The sequence below is a fragment of the Mirounga leonina genome, unplaced genomic scaffold, assembly GCF_011800145.1.
Source record: "Mirounga leonina isolate KUSES-001 unplaced genomic scaffold, KU_Mleo_1.0 Mir_180, whole genome shotgun sequence".
In the NCBI taxonomy this organism is placed as follows: domain Eukaryota; kingdom Metazoa; phylum Chordata; class Mammalia; order Carnivora; family Phocidae; genus Mirounga; species Mirounga leonina.
Window position 1 is genome coordinate 32352456 of NW_023270469.1, and position 20510 is coordinate 32372965.

Genomic DNA, 20510 nt, shown 5'->3' on the forward strand with positions numbered 1-20510 from the left:
AAATAAATAAATAAATAAATAAATAAATAAATAAATAAATAAATAAATGTAGCTGAGAATGATTTCAACAAGGCCTACCCAGGAGGCTGCTTGCTGAGGAGAGCTATTCCCGAACCTTCTCCATCCTTCTCCTGCTAAAGACTCCTGGAGCCACGGGGAGAGAATCAAGGGAGGCCCAGAGGCCTCCTCACGTTTGCCTTGCAGCCATGAGGGGCACCACAAGGCTCCTGCACAGACTTCACGCAGGGTTAGACCTTTCTAAGCCAAAGCCCAGAGAGTTTTTTTGCAAGCCTATTTCTAAGAACTGCTTTTGCCCTAACCAATACATTTTCTGGTCCAAACATCATTCTTCCCCCTCCAAGTAGAAAACTGTGCTTAAATATCTGGCAACGTTCAGGAATGTTTTTTTTAAATATTTGGTCACAGTGAAGACAGCTTTGGGGGCCTCTCCACAGTTTTCTTCTCTGTGACTATTTACAGCATAAAATCCATGGTTGTGTTTTTTATAAAAACAAACTGGGGAGAATAAAACAAAGTGGCTTATAAATATTAACCAGTGTTCACAAATAATAATGTTTAAATAATAACACTTGTACAGCACCTACCATTTACAGAGGCTTCGACATGCATCATTTGGTAAAAAAAAAAAAAATCCAGAAAAATATCTGCCTTATAAGGAAAAGTCTTTGGTTTTGCCCCTATAAACTTTTGATCCATAACTTTCTATCACATAACACTGAACCATCTCTTATGAATATATTTGAAAAGTCTGCTGTCAGAGTCCAGCTCCCAGGCATCAACCAGAGCCCTGGTGGGAGTGCTCAAAATTCTGGCCCGGACTGATTGTAAAAAACTGCATTTGGGTGGAGAGTGGCTTCCAAAGGCTTAACTGAAGACTAATTGATTTCATCGGAAATAAAAGTATGCGTATGATATTAGCTGTAATGTGGTCTTATTTTTCTTGAAAATCGCTTCTCAGCCTTTTGGCTAAGAGCAAGTGAAAATCTAGAATGGCTGGAGGAACTAAATGGCTGTCACATGTCCCCTTTCAATAAGGTCAAGTATCAGGAAGGGCAGCAGGTAAATTATAGCCCTTCCCACCCTGCGTATGTGTGGGGGGTGGGGTGGGGGAGGCTATAAATATCAAAGCTGAGAACACCAGTATTCTGGGTCCTTCCCCACAGAGGAAGTGCCCCATGCAGGGGTCCAGGATGGGTGGAGGGACCAGATGTGGGGAAGAGCCTGGAGAGATGACAACCCAGGGGTTAAAACCCGGCAGAAAGTTGCTTCCTGAGTCCCCCTCCTCATTGCGAGGCAGGTGGGAAGGGGCCTCTCCTGTGGGTCCAGGTCTCGACAGTGACGGGCACGCAGTAACATCCACGGGCCCCACTGATCCACGTCAGATCAGCTGGAGGCGGCGGCAGGAGCTGTCCCTCTGCTACATTCCATGGACTGAATCGTGGGAAGAACCGGATGCAAAAGTCGGCTACAGAAAAGTCTGCTCGGAAGGGCACCGTGGCTCCTTCCTCTGCCGGAACAAAGATGACCCATTGCGCCAGCCCTCCCTGGGCAGGACACGGCTCTGTGTGAATGGGCTGCTGCCAGATGTAATCCAGCTCCTGGGATCTAAACCCACAGCCTGTTCGCAAACAAACTGAGATAAACATTGGCCCCCAGGCTTCAGAGCAAGAGTCTGGTGTCCCTCTGGCTGAGCCTCTCAATTTCCTCGGGAGAGAAAGTGTTGCCTCGGAGCCTAAAGGGGATAAAGCAAAGAGAGGTTTGGATGAGTGCTGAGCCAGGGTGGTGCTTTTAATTGGAAGCTGCTACTTCCTAAACCTGGGCCTCAATGGCCTGGCCCCTGGGGCCCAGCTGCAGCCCTCCCATGCTGGTGTTAGCCTTGGTCCACCAGGGCGGCTCATGAATCATTGCGTGTGATGAAGCAAGCCTCTGGGACTCTGCAGAGAAAACCCACCCTGGACCCAGCCGGCCCCGACTCCCCAAGGCTGGCGATTCTTTTTAAGGCAACAGCAGAATCCGTCAAGAATGCAATGAGCAAACACTGATGCCCTCCCAAGCTCTGCCAACAGGCGGCAAATAACATCAGAACCCTTAAAATATCAACATGATGCTAGTTTCCTCCACCCCCCGCCCCCCCAGACGCAGAATGTGACATTTCCTATGACCATGCAATGGTTTAAAACAAACACAAAAACAAAAACCCACACTCTGCCCAGGACCTGAGGACCTCATGGCCTACAGGGATTACACAATTATACAGAAAGAAAAATCTCTTCCCAGGGCAGACTCCGACAAGTCTTCATTTTTAACTTCATCATCTAATACGTATTGTTGCTGCTGCCTTGATTTTTAAGGGAGGGACCAGTCAGTCGGCATTTGCGAAGCAGGGGTCACAAGCTCGCAGGGATGAGACATACGGCAGTCAAAGGGGCCTGGTCCAGGACGCCAAGCTTGCTAGGTGTGCAGTCGGCAAGAGCTCAGTGGGGTCAGCCCTACTCTACTCTACTTACTTCCTGGCATTTTCTGTTCAGACCCAGAGTTGGAAACTTTGGGGAGAAAACTCAGAAATATAGATTTCCATGGGGGAATCTCCTAGTTTTAAAAGACTGGCTTATAGCCCAGTGCCTGAAACACGTATAGGGGAAACCTTCATACTTACTCTGTGAGTGATAAATACATCCCTGTAAAGAAGGAGCATAAATCTCTGAAGGTGTGACTCAATGTTTTTTTCAAACACATGAAAGAACATGGCTTTTAATTATAAAGACCTGGAAACACTGTACAACAGTACCTCCTTCCCCGTCCCCCCCCACCAATGTCACCTCCCCCAGAGGCAACAGCCCCAACCTGGGAAGGCAGGTGCAATGCCCCCAAATTCCTGTGTCCGTGTCCGTCTTCCACCACACCCCCTCCTACACTGTTACCTGGACTGAAACATTCCTGACTACTCAGGGTTTAAAAATGAACCACCTGATCCATGCTTGGAGACGTGAAAACATCTTCCCCAGAGAGAAATTAGATCCATTGCATGCAGAATGTCACAGAATGTCAGAGCCCAGAGGGAAAATGAGGTCCCCCTCTTTCCTGGCCCCATTTTACAGATTGGAAAAGGGAGGCTCAGAGAGGTAAAGAGGCCTGCCCAGGGGCCTTACCAGACTTCCAGGATGGTATCATTCCTTTCCAGGGCCCACAGGAGGGCTTCTGCCCCAAGGTAGGTGACACAGTTGTTGGATAGCCTGGAGAGAAAGACTGAAAGGTGAACTTCAAGGATGCTTGGTTCTCCTCTTGGGCCTGTGCAATTAAAGGAGGCTTTGGCAGTTGGCCAGCCTACAGAAGCCCACCTGCCCCCTTGACATGTCCCTCCCTTGTCTGAGATTCCCAACAAGCTCATCCACAAAGGTTCAAGGCCTACAAGGAAATGCACCCCTCTCTCCTCTGTTCCCCAGATTCATGTATCTAGTTAGGTAGCTACTCCCTTAGGAAGGGGCTATGGCATGGGGGTTAAGTATGTGCATTTTACTCCCTGGGTTCCAATCCAACTTACACCGCATCTTTTTTGATCTCAGGCAAATTAATCCCAACTTCCTCATCTGTAAGACAGACTTAAAGAGCACCTACCTCGTGGAGTCTAAGACTTAAACAAAAGAATGGCATATTCTGTGGTGCATTTGGCACCGTACTCTACTGATGGGAAATAATCAATGAACAGTAATATTTTCATGTGGGGTGGGGATGGGGGGCACAGGGACATGGATTCGAGAAAATACGAGGTTGGCAATTGGGAGGGGAGAAGGCGCACTGTCAGAGACAGCAGAGAAGAGCCACCACCCCCTGCTGTTCTTTTTAAGCTCAGAGCTTGGCCTTCGAGACATCTCCACGACGTGTCTGCCACCTCCAGGATTTCAGGACCACCCAGGAAGCTGACCCTAAGCCAGCGCTGATAATAATAACAGCCAATATCTGCTGAACTCTTACTATGTGCCAGCTCAATACCTCTGTCACCCCAGTGACGCTCACAACCCGAAGAGCAGGGTCCCATTACTACCTCCCTTTACACTCAATGCTACTGAAGCACAAAACCAAGGAGAAACAGAGGGTAATGTTGGAGCTGGGGTCCAAACCCAACCCGCCAGGTGCCAGAGCCCACACACTTAACCAACATTTGGCAGCCACTCTGCCTGGAAAAAGAAGGATGCAGGCTTTTTTTTTTTTTTTAAGGTACATAAGAAGCTCCCCCCATTTTTTTTTTTTTTAAGATTTTATTTATTTATTTGAGAGAGAGAGAGTACAAGCAGGGGGAAGGGGCAGAGGGACAAGCAGACTCCCCACTGAGCGGGGAGTCCAATGCAGGGCTCCATCCCAGGACCCCAAGACCGTGACCTGAACCAAACTCAGATGCTTAACTGAATGAGCCACCCAGGCGCCCCAAGAAGGGGAAACAGCGAGGGCTGATGGAATTCAGTGGTGCTTAATGCTAAGGCTCTGGACTAGGCAGCGTGGGCCAAGCCCTGCTGCCATCACCTGGCAGCCCTCAGGGTAGACGGGGCTAAGTCTGTGACAGCGACGGAGGACAAACGTGCCGTGTCACACCTGGTTACTACTAAACCAGGTATGCCGTCGGCCCCCCATGTGCAAAGCCTGGCGTCCCCACTTAGACAGTCCTGGCGTCCCCCAGGCCTCCCAGCCCGGTTTCACCCAAGTGACGGGCGGAAGTGTTTTCCCCAAACATTTGGCAACTTCCTCGCCCCTGCAAAGCAATACAAACAAGTGTTGCCAGAGTGGCTGGCGGGCTGGCAGCAAAGCAGACACTCTCCCAGAGGCAGCTGTCTGCCCGCCTCTGAAGGCGAGCGTGTTCCACGGGCCACATTTGCCAGGGCAGATGCCACCCTTCCTGTCGCACAAGGAGCCGTCTGAGGATGCTCTGACGTCCCTCTCCAGCGAGACCCTTGGCACCCCGGCAGGTGCGGCGCCAGCCTCGGAGAGCCCGCGCACAAGCCCCTGATGATCCCTAGCTGGGCTCCTCCTCACGTCGGCCGTCCCGGTCCTCGTGGGTGGGGACCTGCCCGCTGAGCCCACCACCAGGGCTCGCCACCACTTCCGGCCGGCACTGCCGCCCTCCAGCCCTCCGGCTCCCGGACCCTCCCTCCGCAGGACCTCCAACCAGCGCCTACCCGCCTTCAACCAGCCTTCTCCTCCGCCACCAGCCTGATCCAAGTCTCTCTGCTTCATCTCCCGCCTGGAAGACAGCAGGAGCTCCTGACTGGTCTCCCTGCTTCCATCTTACCCCTCCTCCCCATCTGTTCGGCACAAAGCAGCAAGCATGATCTTGTTATGATGTAAATCAGATCATGTCACTGCGCAGATTAAAATCCTCCAAAGGCTTCTCAAGGCCCCTAGAATAAAGCTCCAAATCCTTCCCATGGCTCTGAGGCCTATGTGGCCTCCTCACCCTGCCCCTTCCTCCCTCCCCTCACCCCTATATACAGTCCAACCATGCACGCCCTGCCTGCTGTTCCCAAAACCACCAAGCTTGTTTCTGCCACAGGGCCTTTGCACTTGCTGTTCGGGCCACCTAGAGTGTGCATTCCTGAGACCTCAGCATTATAAGAACGATAACTGTTCTTATTATTCAAGGTTTCAACTCCCATGCCACCTTCCCAGAGAGGCCTTTCCCAGGCAGCTGCAACCCTGCCTCTCCAGACACTCCCTGACACATCTTTCCCTTGAATTCTCTTCTCTTTAGAGCCTTTATTATAAGTAATCTTGTGTATTTGCTTACTTGTTCATTATCTGCCTCTCCCATTAGAATCTAAGAGCTAAGGGGGCTGAGGCCTGCTCTGTTCTTTCCACCACTCTATCCTCGGGGCCTCCAATAGCGCCTGGCACAGTGAGCGCTCCGGAAATATTTCTTGCATCAAAACATAAATGGATGAATGTAGGCATGGATATACAACAAAGAAATGAATGAATGCACACATGAATAAATGCAAGCACGCCTACCTGTATAACCTAAGAGAACCCACCAGAGATGATGGAAGAAGACATCTGCCAGAGCTAGAGATGGCCCCTGGAGAGGGGGCATGTCCTGTAAGCCCCATAGCAGATGCCATTGGCAACCCACCCATATGCCCTCAGTTTTCCCCTCTAACTCTGAGGGCTGCTTGCTGGGAAGACCTCCACTCTCTGCCTGAGGCCTTTCTACGGACGCCCCGGAGCATGCTCGGCCACGTGCAGGGCAAACTGGAAGTGCTGGAAAATTCATATCCCCACAAGCACACCAATGAAGGACAAGCTAAATACCCCTGCTGCCTCGCTCCTCGGTTGGGTAGGGGCTCCTGGAGCTCCCCAGCAGGTCTGAGCCGCTGTTGGGCTCGGTGATAAGCGGGGTGATAACTGCTTGATGACATACTTGTTACTGGATCCCTGTCCTCCCCCACATCATTTCACTGACCTCTCACCAGTGCGTGCTGGGACCACCTCCCCGGTAAACAACTTGCACTGAATCCCCATCTGTGTCTGGGGGATCCCTGACCCTACCAGCCGATTTCTGCCAGGTCACCCTGGGTGAGTTAGCCAGGTGGGAAGCTGCCCAGAGACACCCCCCGCCGACCCCCCCACCGGGCCAGTCATTATCATCCCGGCTCCCGCTTACGGGTTCCTTACTTCAGAACTTTCAAACTTGAATTCCTCTCAAGTCCTTTGGCAAGAGAACACACACCTTCATCCTGGAGATGGTTCTCCTCCAGGCTGGCAAGCACAAGAGAGAAAATCCGGTTGATATGGTAACATTTATTATAGAAGAGGATGTCAGTACGGATTAACCTGCTTGCCCCCCAGTTAGAGAAGCCAACTTCTGAAAATCTACATTTACAGATAAAGTGAGAACCGGGAGAGTCGGGTGTGAGGGTCTTCAATCCCAGGGGTGTCTCTGGGAGAGAATTCACCCCAGGCTTCCTCATGTCCCGGTGACCTAATAGCCATTTTCCCTTCCTTATTAACAGAAGCCTCATTCCATTTGGGCAACCCTGTGCTTGATTTAAAAAAAAAAAAAAAAAAAAGCTGCATTTCCCACTCTCCACTATGGCCGGGGTTGGCCGGTGACATCCACATGGCCATTAACACACAAGGGGAACCCGGCAGATGGGGCTCCTGGACATGCTCTTTCAAAGAGAGAGACCTCACTGGCCTGTGCCTCCTGCCCTTCCTGGATATACAGACTGAATCTGGAGACACAGAAATAGTAGTGCAGGTACAGCAGCCCTCTGGTGACCATGCGGCACCCAACCTTGACAGCGAAGCCACAGACTGAGGATCTGAAGCGACAGAGAGACAGAGTCTCCGACCCCTGCTGGCCTGGTGGAGCCATTACGCCGGCCCCATGCCGCCGACCTCCAGACTGGTCGGACGTGAAAAAAATAAATCCTTTACTGGTTTGAGCCACTGGACATGGAGTTTTTCCCTCCCCTGCAGCCTAATCGTGTAGTCATAACTGATACATCCAAGGGTGAGACCTGCCTCTAACGAGAATTTCCGAGTGGTACAGTCCAGTCGGGGTATAATCAATGGGACAAGGCCACCACAATATCCATTTTGTGACAATGATCAGAGGTTTCAATGCCCTTCCACTTCTTGGAGAAAGCAGCGTTCGATCTCCCTGATATAATCAGGGACTTCCCAGAACGTGTCATACGAAGACCAGACTAGTGGCATCGAAAGGACGGGAAACTTAGAATCAGTTTCAGGTCAACAATGCGAGTACAATTTATGGGTCACCTTTGAACTTGCTCCAAACCCCACTCCACCTTCTAAGGTGACCCTCACTCTGCTCTCCGGTGTTCTTAGGCACTCGACTTAGAAATAACAAAACATTATGAGAATGATAACATATGCTTTACCATTGGAAGCAGTCATGCCCTCATTTTACAGGTAAGAAACCTGGGATGCAGAGATTATTAGATGACTTGCCTGAGATCACAGCAGGCCTGGAAGCTCAGCCAGCTGGATTCCAGAGTCTCTGCTCTCAACCATTATGCCACATGGAGGTAGTATACAAACCCATAAATATAATTAATAAAAAGAATCAGCACCGTATGGGGATTAACATAAGAATAAATAAATAAATAATAAATAAATAAATAATTAATTAATTAAAAAAAAAAAAAAAGAATCAGCACCTACAGGCCAGGCTCTCTACGCTTCACACCACCCGGGTCATAGAGAAAAACAAACCCAAAAGCCCAACCGCTTGATTATCCAGCTCAGTTTTATCCGCTTCCACGGAGGAGGCCCAGGAATGAAGAAAGGCTGTTATCTGCCCCCCAGAGCAGGGGACCCGCCGATCTCACCAGAGTTCTTCCAGTGCCATGTTCTTTTCCAACATTAATGCTAAGGCTTGAGCCCCCATGCTGCCGATGTTGTTGCCCACCAGGCTGAATGGAATCAAAGAACAACGACGTGTCAGGGCAGGGAGGGGCCTCAGGGAGAAGCTAAGCCAAGAAGGGCAAAATGCACGACACCTATGGCCCAGCTTCCTAGTCGGCTTCATTTCGGACATGACTGATTGATTACAGTGCTCTTTTCCATGAAGCCTAGGAAGCAGCCTTAGACTCCCTCCCGACATGATGTCCTGGGTAGTCACTATTAATGGACTGGAGTTGGTTCTTGAGATAAAATATATCTGATGCAGCCCCAAATCTTCAATTTATAGATAGGGAATCAAGACCCACTTTAGAATATTTTTTTTTAATATTTCTTAGTAAGAGAAAGAGAGAGAGAGAATGGGGAGGGGCAGAGGGAGAGGGGAAGAGAATCTTAAGTAGGCTCCGTGCTGAGCGCAGAGCTGGACGCGGGGCTCGATCTCACGACCCTGAAATCATGACCTAAGCCGAAATCAAGAGCTGGATGCTTAAGGGACTGAGCCACCTAGTTGCCTCTGAGAATCAAGACCCTTGAGAGAAGAAGGGATACTCCAAAGTCACCCAGAAAGACTCAAATGTCCTGACTCCAAATCCAAGGGTCTTTTTTTTCTCATCCCACTGCCTAACATGGGAGGTGGGGGGGATGTAAAACAAAGTTCAAGCAAAGGAAGGAGTTACTGGCCCAGGCTCCTCCCTCCTCATGCCCGCTCCCCACGGCCATGCAGACCCCGAAGCTTACCTGAGCCACCTCAAGCTCTGGTGATCCCCCAAGGCTTCAGCCAAAGCCTGGGCCCCCTCATCACCCACCTTGTTGCCCCACAACCTAAAAAAGCCAACAGATTCTGTCAGTCGGTCAGTGAGTAACTGCTGTGTGTTCTAGACATGCATGAAGCCTGCCCTTCCTCTCTACATCCCCGGCTGGAGGGGCTACGACCACCCAATTCCAGAATGGTCTCAGTGGGGCTCCTAGGTCCCAGCAAAGTGGTCCTACCTCTACCTTTTTAGAGCGATGGCCAAACCACACTCGCATTTTTCAGTCAGATTTACAGAACAATAGAGGCCCACCTAGCACATGCCCTCCGGGACAGGGAACTCCCTCTCAGTGACAAGTCACAGGGTTAACATTTTTCCTGACCCTTCTTCCCAGGGACTGCTAGCCCCTAGCCCTCAACTATCCTCCAGGACCACCCAAAACAAGTCTCACTCTTTTCCCACAAGCCAGCTCTCTCTCTCTTGCTCCTCCCTAGCGTCCCCCGTTCCTTCATGGTGTCAAACTCCTTCACCCCGGGGTCATTCTTGTTCCTCCCTAGCATCCCCGTTCCTTCATGGTGTCAAACTCCTTCACCCCCGGGGTCATCCTCCGAGACCTCCTGCAGTTTGGATGGATGTTTCCCTTTTCAAAGGTGGGGCCTGGCTCAGACGGTGTGACCTGGCTGTTTTACACACGGGAAGTGAGCCCGGACCTGGCTGGGCACACGTGAGCAAAGGTGGCCTAACTAAGAGGTTCACTGCGCTTTCATTCATCAGGTAAATATTTACTGAGCCCCGGCTCTGCACCAGCACAGCTCTGTGCCCCGGGGAGAGTGCAAACAACCAGCAAAAAACCTGGAACAACCTCAATGTGTCTCAAAAGGAGCTGGGTTAAAGAGATTACAGCCATCCAGCCCATGGAATACTAAGCGGCTTGTCTTTCAAAAATGAGGTCATTAGGGTATGAAAGATATATTGTTAAGCAAGAAAAAACCAATATTCAGAACAGTTTGTACCAGAGGATAGCATCTGGAGGTCTGAGCACAGTGCCTGGTCCAGACAGGTGCCTTAATAAATATGTGTTGAAAGAGAACGGCCCCGATCCACTAGTTGCGACCCCGAGCAGGAGAGAGCTTGGTAGGGCTTGGGCCGCGCTTGTGCTGGACTCTGTGGGGCTAGGCACGCGGCTTGGAAAGGTGCTGATCTCCCAAGCGTGTGGGCAGCTTGCCTGCCTATGAAATGGGTTGGGCCCTAAGGTTTTAGTCTCTCTTCCTACAGTCTTGGGTCCTCAAACCCGCATTTCTCGTCCAAGGGACCCTAGGTCACACCAGGGGAGGCAGGACGGGAGGGGGGGACTGCAAGGATGCCATCCTGGGGGGTGGTCACTCTGCCCCGCAACCAGAGGATGCCCCCCTCCTCCCCCCGCCCCCCGCAACACTCTGTGGGGACCTGTGGTCTGTGGGACTGCCCTCCCAGCCCGCGTCTGACTCTTCTGCCCTCCCTGGAAGGCCTGGCCTGACCCCACAGCAACACGCGCTCTGAAGAACCCGGCAAAGCCCCCTCCCATCCTGGGGCCAGTCTCCAGCCTTGTCCACCCCCATCTCTTACCCTGCTTCTCACCCCTGGCCGCACAACCTCTGCCGAGCTTTTTTTTTTTAAATGACTGATTCCTAAGCCCTGCACCCGGGCGCTTCATTTAATTAGTCTAGGGTGGGGCCCAGGCATTCTTCAGAAGCTCCCAAGGGGTTCTGATGGACTCACGAGGGCGAAAGGCACAGCCCTGGATCCAGCAAGGACCAGAGAGCTTCCTGCCACCACAGGCTCTTCCTGAGCTTCCTGTTTATTGAGTGAAAGACAAACACCAAAGCAGCCAAGGGCCACCCACTCTCTCCCACTGCCTCTGGGGCCTTCTGGCCAAAATGTGTCACCTACCTCTAAGTCCCCCAACCCACCCCCACGCGGTCCCTCTGCCCCAGAATCCAACCTACCCCAAGAACTGCAAGGAAGCGTTGGCTCTGAGCCCTTCGGCCAGCACCTGGGCTCCTGCGGCAGTGATATGGTTATTCCCCAGCCTGGAAGGGAAGGCAGGGAGGCTAAGAGTGTGCGGGACAGGGAGATGTGAGTGCCCAAAAAGCCCGGGGCTGCTGGGAAAAGTGTGTCCCAGACACAGAAACATGGAGAAAAGCTTTAAGGAGCTCTCTGCAGGACGCAGGAGCCTGTCCTCTAGCTCCTGCCTGCCCAACAGTGAGCGTATGTGCTTTTCTATTCCTGTTTGGGGGAACTTAGTAAGGACTCCCACTACTTCATTTCCCAGCTGCAAAGGGAAAGAAGTGGGGGAAACCTGTTTTGCAAAGCAGTGTGACAGGTACGGGCAGAATGCACAATAGGCAGGTGTCCGAGGAGGTGGCTTCCCCAGGGGAGGGAGGGTGACTCACTATCACACCTTTTCCTCCTGCGTCAGCCACTGGCTGGTGCTAGACTCCATGCCCCCCTGCAGCTCTCCTGGGTCCACTGTTGCTGCAGGGAGCATTCACCTGTTCTGGAAAGAGGGCAGGCCCCGGCCGCTGGGAGAGGGAAGGGGATCCTGCTGAGCAGGGACTGGAGGGGGGAGGCTTCAGCCACATCCAGGTACCTCAGAGAGTTTCAGGGAGGTCCCCAGAACTCTCACCCACAACCCCAGGCTTCCTGGAATTAATAGTACACTTTCCTCTTTTTAGAGAACTTTCAGGCCCTTGACACCACTCTAGCTCATAATGCTGCAAGGCAGGCACTGTGATCCCCTTCCAGAAGGAGTGTGGTGGCCTCTCACACCTCTGACCACAGGCCCTGTGATTAAGGGCCCCTGCTGCTGGGCTGGAAAACCCAAGGGCGCCTCTGTACCGAGGCCCGCTTCCCACAGGCGGCTCCCAGCCAGTGACACAAGGGAGACACAAGACCCAGCTGGGCACACTTGGCTGGAGGACTGGCCGCCACCGTCTGTGCTCTCAGAACTGCACTGAAGGCCAGGACACTTCCTCCCAGCCCTCTTCCTTCCCTCTCCCCCTCACTCAGGGTCAGACCTGACTTGCCCAGCCTCCCCCAGCGCCTTCCCTCTCTGCCCCTCATTGGCATTTTCCCCAACAAATTTCTTGCACATCTAATCCCTCCTCAGAGGCCTGAACTACTGGACAAACATACTGAGAACTTTCGGGATTATTCGCCATCTTTTAGCCACTGAGCTCACTGCTTAAAGCACCGACTTATTGTGCCAGGTCTCTGCATATGTTAACTCATCTAGTCATCCCAACGACCTAGGAGGAAGCTGTAATTATTATCCACATTTTACGGAAGGGGAAACAGAGTCACAGAGACACTGGGCTGACCCAAGGTCACACAGCAAATGAGGATTCAAATCTCAGGGATCCTGGACCCAAACCTCAGTCGGTCTGATCCCCAGAGCCCCATGCTTTCAACTATCGTGCTATTCTAGCCCGGAACCCAGGCCTCAGGTTCGAGTGTAGCACCTTCCCGCTACACCACATGGCCCTCCCCCTGGCCACAGCGGTTCTCAGGATTCTGAGTCTGGGGGAGCAGGTGGTGGTGGCAGAACAGAGTCCTTTGTACAGAAAGGCACCTCTGGGGTTGGCCTCAGCAGCCCTGCCTGAGACTGAGCTACATGGTTAGCAATTTAAAAATGGAGGCTCCCATCCCCAAACCCAGCCCAGCAGGTAGAAAGAATGGACAATAGCAATTGTTCATCCACAGAAATCCAGGAGGCAAGACATTCCCAGAGAGAGAGAGAGAGAGAGAGAGAAGCCAGGCCAAGCCAGGGGCCAGCAGGAGAGGTGATTTAATGGTGTCAGGAGAGAGACTCCAGTTGAGCCAGGAGGGCCAAGAGCAGCAGAATCGCAGACTTCACAGACTGGAGTACAAAGCCGGACCTGCCAAGCACTGAAAGGACCTTCTGAGAGTTTTTCGGCGACTGGCTGCCACCGCCGTGGGGACAGGGGACTGATGCGCACCTCTGCCCACAGCCTGTGCTCAACATGCATCAGTGAGCTGGGAAACCCCAGAGAGCTCGTGACACTCTTAGACACAGGGAAGGAAAAGGCCCTGGAAACCCTCTTCAGCCCTGGGGCTAAAGGTCAAAAGGCGGGAAGCCCTCAGCCGAGCAGAGCCGGTCCAGAGTTTGCTGGGGAGGTCAGAGCATTGGCGAAACCCTGCTCCAAGGCAACGCTGGCCCTGTAAAGCAGCCAGGAGATCAGCGGCCCAGCAGAGGCCGAGCCAGGGCCAAGGCCAGGGCCAAGGCCAGACCAAGCGGACTCAGCTGTGCAGCAGAAAGGCAGCGCTCACCTTAATGCCAAGAAGTTCCCCTTGCATGCAAGGAGCCTGGCCATGGGTTGTGCACAGCCATCGGTCAGTTTGTTGTTGAAAAGCCTGGAAAGTTCCAAAAGGGAGGAGCCATGGAAACCAAGCACGGCAGTCAGTGACCACCCCAAGCCCCGGGTAGCCGGGTAGCCGGTTCCCTCAGCACAGGAGCCGCCCGCACCCTCCGACCAGGCAGACCTCCCCTGGCCCGGCTCACGGCCCCGGTGGCACGGCCTGGAGCGTGGCTGGGCGCACGAGGCCCCACGTCCGCAGCCCAAGCCCGACTTACGCTAACTTCTGCAGCTGCTCGCTCTGCAGCGCATGCTCCACAAGCTTGCAGACACCTCGGTCGGAGATATTGTTATCTCGCAAGCTGAACAGAAGACAAAACAAATAAATTTGAAAATGGAGCTGACGAGAGAAAAATCAAATAAACAAGACTCCCGGAGAGATTTGCACGCGTGCCCAAAGTGCCATTGTCTGGGCTTCTGGAAAACACCGCAAAGCACTGAGCACCCCAGAACAGAGGAGATGCCCCCATCCCTGGTCTGGGTGCCAACGCCATGCCCTAGGTGGGGGACAGCTCAGCAAGCGGGGACCCAGAGCTCCTGCTAAAGAACACTGGAATCCTCAGGGTCACTGGCCTAGTCCAAGGAACGGTTTCCAGCTTTGTAACACAGAAATGATCTTCATAGCGGCCTCACAGAAGGTTCCCGAGGTGGGTGGATGTGGTGGGAACTAGCCAGCCCCCTCCCCTGCAGGAGGTGATGGTGGGCACTGGAGGGCAGCGTCCCCCAAACTCACCTGATGCCACGAGATCTTCAGAAAGCGTCTCTAGAATACAGACCCTCAGGCCCCTCCCCTGGAGCTGGTGATTCTGTATGTGTGGGGCGGCGGGGCCCAGGGATCTGTGTATGTTAACAACTGTGCCCATGATCCCCTTGTTCAGGCAGATCGGGGACACCCTAACTTAAAGGTTAACAACGTGGGCTCTGGAATCCCTCAGTGGAAATTCGGATCCTTAGCAGCCACTTACTAGTTATTTGCTGCTCCCTTCCTCAGTAAAAAGCGGGGGATGGTATTCCCAGCCCCACCTGGCTGTAGAGTAAGATTTAAAGAGACAGTGCACATAAAGCCCTGTGAGCACCTGGAATGGGTAGAAGCTCCCTATAATCATGACCGCTCGCGTGCATGGAGTGCTCACCTAAGCACTTCCCAAAAGTAAAGGTATTTAATCCTCACAAAAGCTCACCACGTAGGTACTACCATGATGTCTATTAAGGGGAAGGAAATTGAGGCACAGACAAGTGGAGTGACAGCACCAAGGTTGCACAGCGCCTAAAGCATCTGGACCAGGGAGGTCTGGCTCCGAACCCCACCCCTGAGCATGACATCCCCTGCCTCTCCCCCCAGGCCTTCTAGGGGCTCCTAGAGCCGTGATTTTTAGGCTGCAGGTTGTGACCCGCTGGTGGGTCATGAAATCAACTCTGAAGAGCCCAGCAGCATTTTGAAAAGGGAGAAAGAACAGAAGAGGGCAGAATGCATCCGAGTTTACACCGGAAAGTCATTTTGTGAAGTTTTTGTTTCAGTCTTAGATGCCTGTGTGCCTGCTTGTAACTTCTCTCTCACGGTGGGCCACAGCCCAAAAACTGTGAAAGCCAGCAGCCTAGAGTCAGAGCCAGCATCTAAAGAAACCTAGATGGGGACACTCTGTAGACAGGTTTCCTGGAGGCTGCGCATTTCTGTTGGCATGGAAACAATTCAAGTGGGAGAGAGGCAGTATGGCTGTGGGGGAGAGGAGTCTTCCCGCTGTCCACTAGCCTCTGTCTCTGTCTCTCTGTCTCTCTGTCTCTGTCTCACACACGCGCGCGCACACACACACACACACACAGGAAATGCCCAAGCAGCAACCTCCAGGTCCTTTCCCCTCCCACACAGCACTGGCAATTTCGGTACAGAGCGTAGAGAAGTGGGACTTGGTCAAGGTCTTTTACGGCTCATGGAAAATGAAGCTGGTTCCCACAAACCACCCCAGACCTAGGGAATGAGAACCACTGCGGATGGGCCCTCGAATCTGCATTTCCACAAGCTCCTTTTCACCTACGAGCAGAGCACTGGAACCTTCTTCTGAGAATAAAAACAGACCTCGAGCCTCCCCTCAGCCCTTTGACACATCCTGGGAGTGACGTGGGCTTTCCTTAACTGAGGAGAGGGGGTCCGTTCATTCTAAGGATGGACTGGTCTATAAGGATCACCCAGGCCAGTGGTTCCCGACCTCTTGGGACTCGAGGACCCCTTTGAGGATGACGGGTCCACTATTCAGAAAAATGCACGTTCATATTTCATCAGGAAAATGACTTCCACAGACAGGTCTCAGACTTCCTGAGTGAAAATATGGGGATTCCTCCTTCCTGGGAAATAGAGTATGGTGCTGGCCATCTTCCATTTGCCTGGCCAGATCCACTTTCCCCTCTCTGCCTGGCTCTCGGTCCTGAGGGGCTGATGCCCACGGATGACAGCAGCAGGTACCCTGCGCTAACTCCCGGTTGGTTGGTCAAGGCAAGAGTGGGAAGGGGAGGAAAGGCCAGGACCCCCACTCTCCCAGCTTTCTGTAGTCTCAGCTCCTACCAGGCAGCCTTCTCCACACCTGCCCCCCAGCCCTGCCTCTCCAGGCCTGCCGAGGGTGACAGCCCCGTCCCCACCCCACCGTCACTGGCCCCAGGACGCTGCCCTGTCCCTTCTGGCTCTTCCTAACTGCTGCCCAAGCCTCTGTAAACACTCCCTTTATTAAACTCTCTGCAAATGACCCAATTTAAATGTGTCAACACTATATCCTCTTGATATATTCATAACATATATTATCTATAATATACATGTTAACTATATAAAATATGCTACATATTATTATTATTACATTACATTTATAAACTTACGACATGGACCCTATGTAAGGGATAACACAGGCCACCAAGTTTCTAATAGATAGGCATATGTTTGCTCCAGAGGAAAAAAAAATCTTGCTGCTCTGGCCCAGAGAAGGTGTGTCATCTTAATAGATTCAAGGAGAGGCTTGTCCCTTGCTTAGAGTCAAATAAGGTCATCTGGGATAGACCAAAAGCCCCAGAAAGCTGTGAGTAGATTTTAATGTTAAGCTACCACTTCTGCTTTCTCGGAGGTTTTAAATAGGGAGCAGGACATGCCCTTTCAAGGCAGGGAGGAAAGTGGGGGAGCCTGCAGCCAGCTGGCTGCCAGACCCGGCCATGCCCTCTGCTCTCACCTGGCCCTAGACGTGGAGAGAGGCCCTGTGGGTGCGGGAACGGACGTTCCAAAGGGGGAAGGAAACCTCACACCTCCAGACGGGGGTCCGGAAGCATTATGGGTGACAGCATACCCTCATGGGTGCCGCACTGCATGCAGGATGAAAGGGCAGGTGCAGGGCGCCTGGGTGGCTCAGTCAGTTGAGCATCTGCCTTTGGCTCAGGTCATGACCCCAGGGTCCTGGGATCGAGCCCCACATTGCGCTCCCTGCTCAGCGGGGAGTCTGCTTCTCCCTCTGCAGCTCCCCCCCCCCGCTCCTGATCTCTCTCTCTCTCAAATGAAAAATAAAATCTTAAAAAAAAAAAAGTGGGGGGCATGCGGTGCAACTTTGCAGCCACTTTCCAGCTCTTGGATCCTGAAATTCGCATCTCATTGGGATTTTAAAATCTCTCATGGGGCCTAAGTCACCTCTAAATTGTGGGGGGTTCCTAATAACACACACATATGACACAGAACTTTGCGTGTCACTTCAAGGTTCCCGTGGAGCCCCGAAACCTGTCCACGGGCAGGCTGCTTGTGGGGAGCAAGGACTTGTCACAGGAAAGATGTGATCTGTTCAACCCAGCTCTGCCATCTCCCGTGTCCCACCAGACCAGTGACTCTGCTTCTCTGGGCCTCAAACGGAGGATAACGGGGAGACGGCCTCGGGTGTTCACCGAGATGAAAGGAATTAATTGCAGGAAGCGTGTAACACAGCGCCTGACACGCGGGACACTCCATACGCATGGCTGTCATCATCACCAGGAAACTAAGCCCCGCCCCCGCCCCCCCCCCAGCGGGGAAGGGGCGGGGCTGGGGTTGCCCCGGAGGGGTGGCGGGGGGCTGGCCACCCGGCCCCTCCCCCCCGCGCCCCGCCCACCTCCCACAAGGCACCGAGCGCCACACCCAGCCTGCGTCGCCCCGCACTCACTACAGAGCCTTGCAGACGTCCAGGCAGGGCAGCAGCTGCTCCACACCGAGGTCCCCTACAGAGTTGTGGTCCAGCTGCAGGGCCACGGGCCGCCCGAGGTGCCGCAGGACGAACGCCAGGGCGGCACACTCCGCAGGGCCCACGCCGCAAAACGTCAGCTTCAGGTGCCCGACCTTGAGCCCCCGCACGGCCTGCCGGGCCAGCTGCTCCTCCTGCATCTCGTACAGGCTCCGGATGAGCCACATGAACCCGGGCATGGCGTGCATGCTCTTGGCCTCCCCCGGCACGGCCTGGGGGATGGAGTGGAAGTGCTCGTGGAGGCTGCGGGACAGGCAGCCGCGGGTGCAGGCCTGGAGCTGGAGCAGGGCCTTCTCGGACGCCTGGCCCTCGGCCAGCAGGCCGCCGTGCTCCCGGGACAGCAGCCCCGCCAGGAAGGCTGCCGTGATCCGGAGGTTGTGCGGCTCGGCCTCCCGCAGCAAGGCGGCCGTGCCGCCCTCCTGGCCCTCTGAGCGCGGCACGCACATGGGGGGCAGCAGCCGGGCCAGCAGCGAGCTGCGCGGCCGGTGACAATTGAAGAGCTGTCTGAGCAAGGACGGTGACAGGTCAGCGCTGAGGACGAGGTACAAGGCTGCAAAAAAACACTGGAAGGTGATGTGCAGGAATTCCAGGGAGGCGGCGCCCCCGGGCACAACGCTCTTGGCGTGCACCAGGAAGCCAAGGGAAATGTCCTCCCTGTCGATGTGTGCCTCCTGGAGCTGCTTGGCTGAGAACAGGTAGCAGCACGTGCCCAGGCCTGAGACAGCCAGCCGGCCCAGGTGCAGGAGGGTGGGGAGTCTGCCTCGAAGCAGGCCGGATCCCAGACCGCGGGGCACCAAGTCTGGGGGGGAGGCATGCAGCAGAAAATGCTGCAGGATCAGCAGGTACAGATCCGTGGTGGTCTTTGGGGAGCCCCCGCCATGCAACAACAGTTCCTGGTGGCATCTGGACACCATCCAGGAGACAACAGGAAGGTGGCACAAACCATGCAGGGCCGAGGTCCCTTTGAGCAGGCGGATGAGGCGGTCGGCCACCCCCGGATCACGATGGCGCTTCCTCAGGTACAGCTCGATGCCCTCTTCGGAGAAGCCCTTGAGGTGGAGTTCCAAGCGCAGGTACTTCCTGAGGAATGCGGACACCGCATCAGGTCGGCTGGTCAGCACCTTGCGGGCATTCTTGAGCAGGTTGCCCTGCAGAAGGTTGAACAGCAGATTCTGGACAGAGGTGGGGTCGGTGGGAGAGCAGTGACGCTCGCGATCCGAGAACCTGAACCTGAACTCGTCAAAGCCATCGAAGGTTAAGAGGACACGGTTGGGGTGGTCGAGGAGGAACTGGAAGACGTCCTGTTGGCCAACGTCAGGCCAACAGCAGTGTTCAAAGAGCAGCATCTGCACAGACAGCGGCTTGACCACACACTGCAGCTGCCGGCAGCTGAATGGGAAGACGAAGAGAAATTCCTGGAAGTCGCGCCCTGCAGCCCACAGCAGGTGCATCTGCTGCAGCAGCGTGGTCTTGCCACTGCCCGCCTCGCCCACCACCAGCACAGTGTCTGCATCTTCATTGAGGTGGCCACGGGTGCTGAAGAGATCCTCCAGGCCCAGGGTCACAGGGCTCTTCTGCGGGGCTCCGGCCAGTCCCACCTCTGTCCAGATCTCCAGAACATTCTCTGTGTATATTTCCTCCAGGCAAAGATTCTCAGCCCCGTCATAGGTGCTCAGGAAGCGAGACTGAGCAGATATCGTGGTCCTCAGCTTGGACATGTACTTCTTACATGCGGCATCTGGAAGACCGAAGAAGAGGCGAATGAGGTAGGACGGTGGGGAGGATGGGATCTGACAGAGAGGGGGCTGCATGGGGGAGTGTGATGTTATGCATGAAAGAAGAGCCAGCACGTGCCAGCCCTGGCTTCTCCACTTTCAGGTTGTGGGCTTTGATGACAGTCATGTAACCTTCCTAAGCCTGGGAATTCCACCCCCTCCCCCCTACCTTGGGAAGTGGGAAAATGGTGGTCCCTACCTTATAGGGTTTACATGGAGCAATTAAGATAATTCATGTCAAGTGCTTCATTCAGCATCCCACACAGAGCTCAAAAGATATTAACTAGTGGTATTATTACTACTGACATCAGGAAGAGCTGTAGTTTAGAAGGAGCACTGGGCTGGGATCAGAGGACCTGCACTCCGATGCCTGTCCCACCATATTGGTTAGATGGCCTCCGAGAAGCCTCTTCACCACTCAATCTCGGCTGCGTCTTTCTAAAGAAAAATACAAGGTGTATGAGCCTGGCAGCCCAGTTTCTGAAGTCAGATACGCCTGGGTTTGAAAGTTGGCTCCATCATTAGCTTGCGCAAGCCACTCAACCTCGGTATACTTATCTCCAAAATCAGGGACAATCCACACCATGAAGGATTGTTACAGGAGGAAATGAGATAAGATAAACTTTAGAGGAATGTCTGACATATGGTAAACTCTTGAAAGATGGTATTTATTATCGCGATACTGGTGGGTTTGGTAGGCATAACAGTAGCACCATGTCCCAATCCTCAGGATCTGTGAATATATCACCTTACTTACAAAAAAGGGACTAGATAAATGTGATTAAACTAAAGAGATAGGGACATATCCTGGGTGATCCAGGTGGACCTAGCACTCTTTGGTCTCAGGGGCAGCGGGGTGCCTGGGTCAAGCACTTGGACAAGAGTCCTTGGTCACTA

General features: G+C 53.5%; 1 protein-coding gene across 6 annotated transcripts in view; it reads right to left on the reverse strand.

Annotated features, from left to right (window-relative positions):
• Nucleotides 1–487: 487 nt before the first annotated feature.
• Nucleotides 488–20510, reverse strand: part of NOD2 (nucleotide binding oligomerization domain containing 2) — a 34677-nt gene continuing 14654 nt past the window's right edge. For 5 of the 6 annotated variants that reach the window (XM_035025229.1, XM_035025235.1, XM_035025230.1 and 2 more), the window contains 9 exons: nt 17761–19576; nt 13822–13905; nt 13518–13601; nt 11174–11257; nt 9175–9258; nt 8364–8447; nt 6682–6765; nt 3171–3254; nt 488–1753 (listed from right to left, as the gene is read on the reverse strand). In XM_035025229.1, the coding sequence (XP_034881120.1) occupies nt 1681–1753; nt 3171–3254; nt 6682–6765; nt 8364–8447; nt 9175–9258; nt 11174–11257; nt 13518–13601; nt 13822–13905; nt 17761–19576 (2477 nt within the window). In that variant the 3' untranslated portion in view covers nt 488–1680. The remainder of the gene's footprint in view (nt 1754–3170; nt 3255–6681; nt 6766–8363; nt 8448–9174; nt 9259–11173; nt 11258–13517; nt 13602–13821; nt 13906–17760; nt 19577–20510) is intronic. The other variant, XM_035025233.1, reaches the window with a different exon arrangement.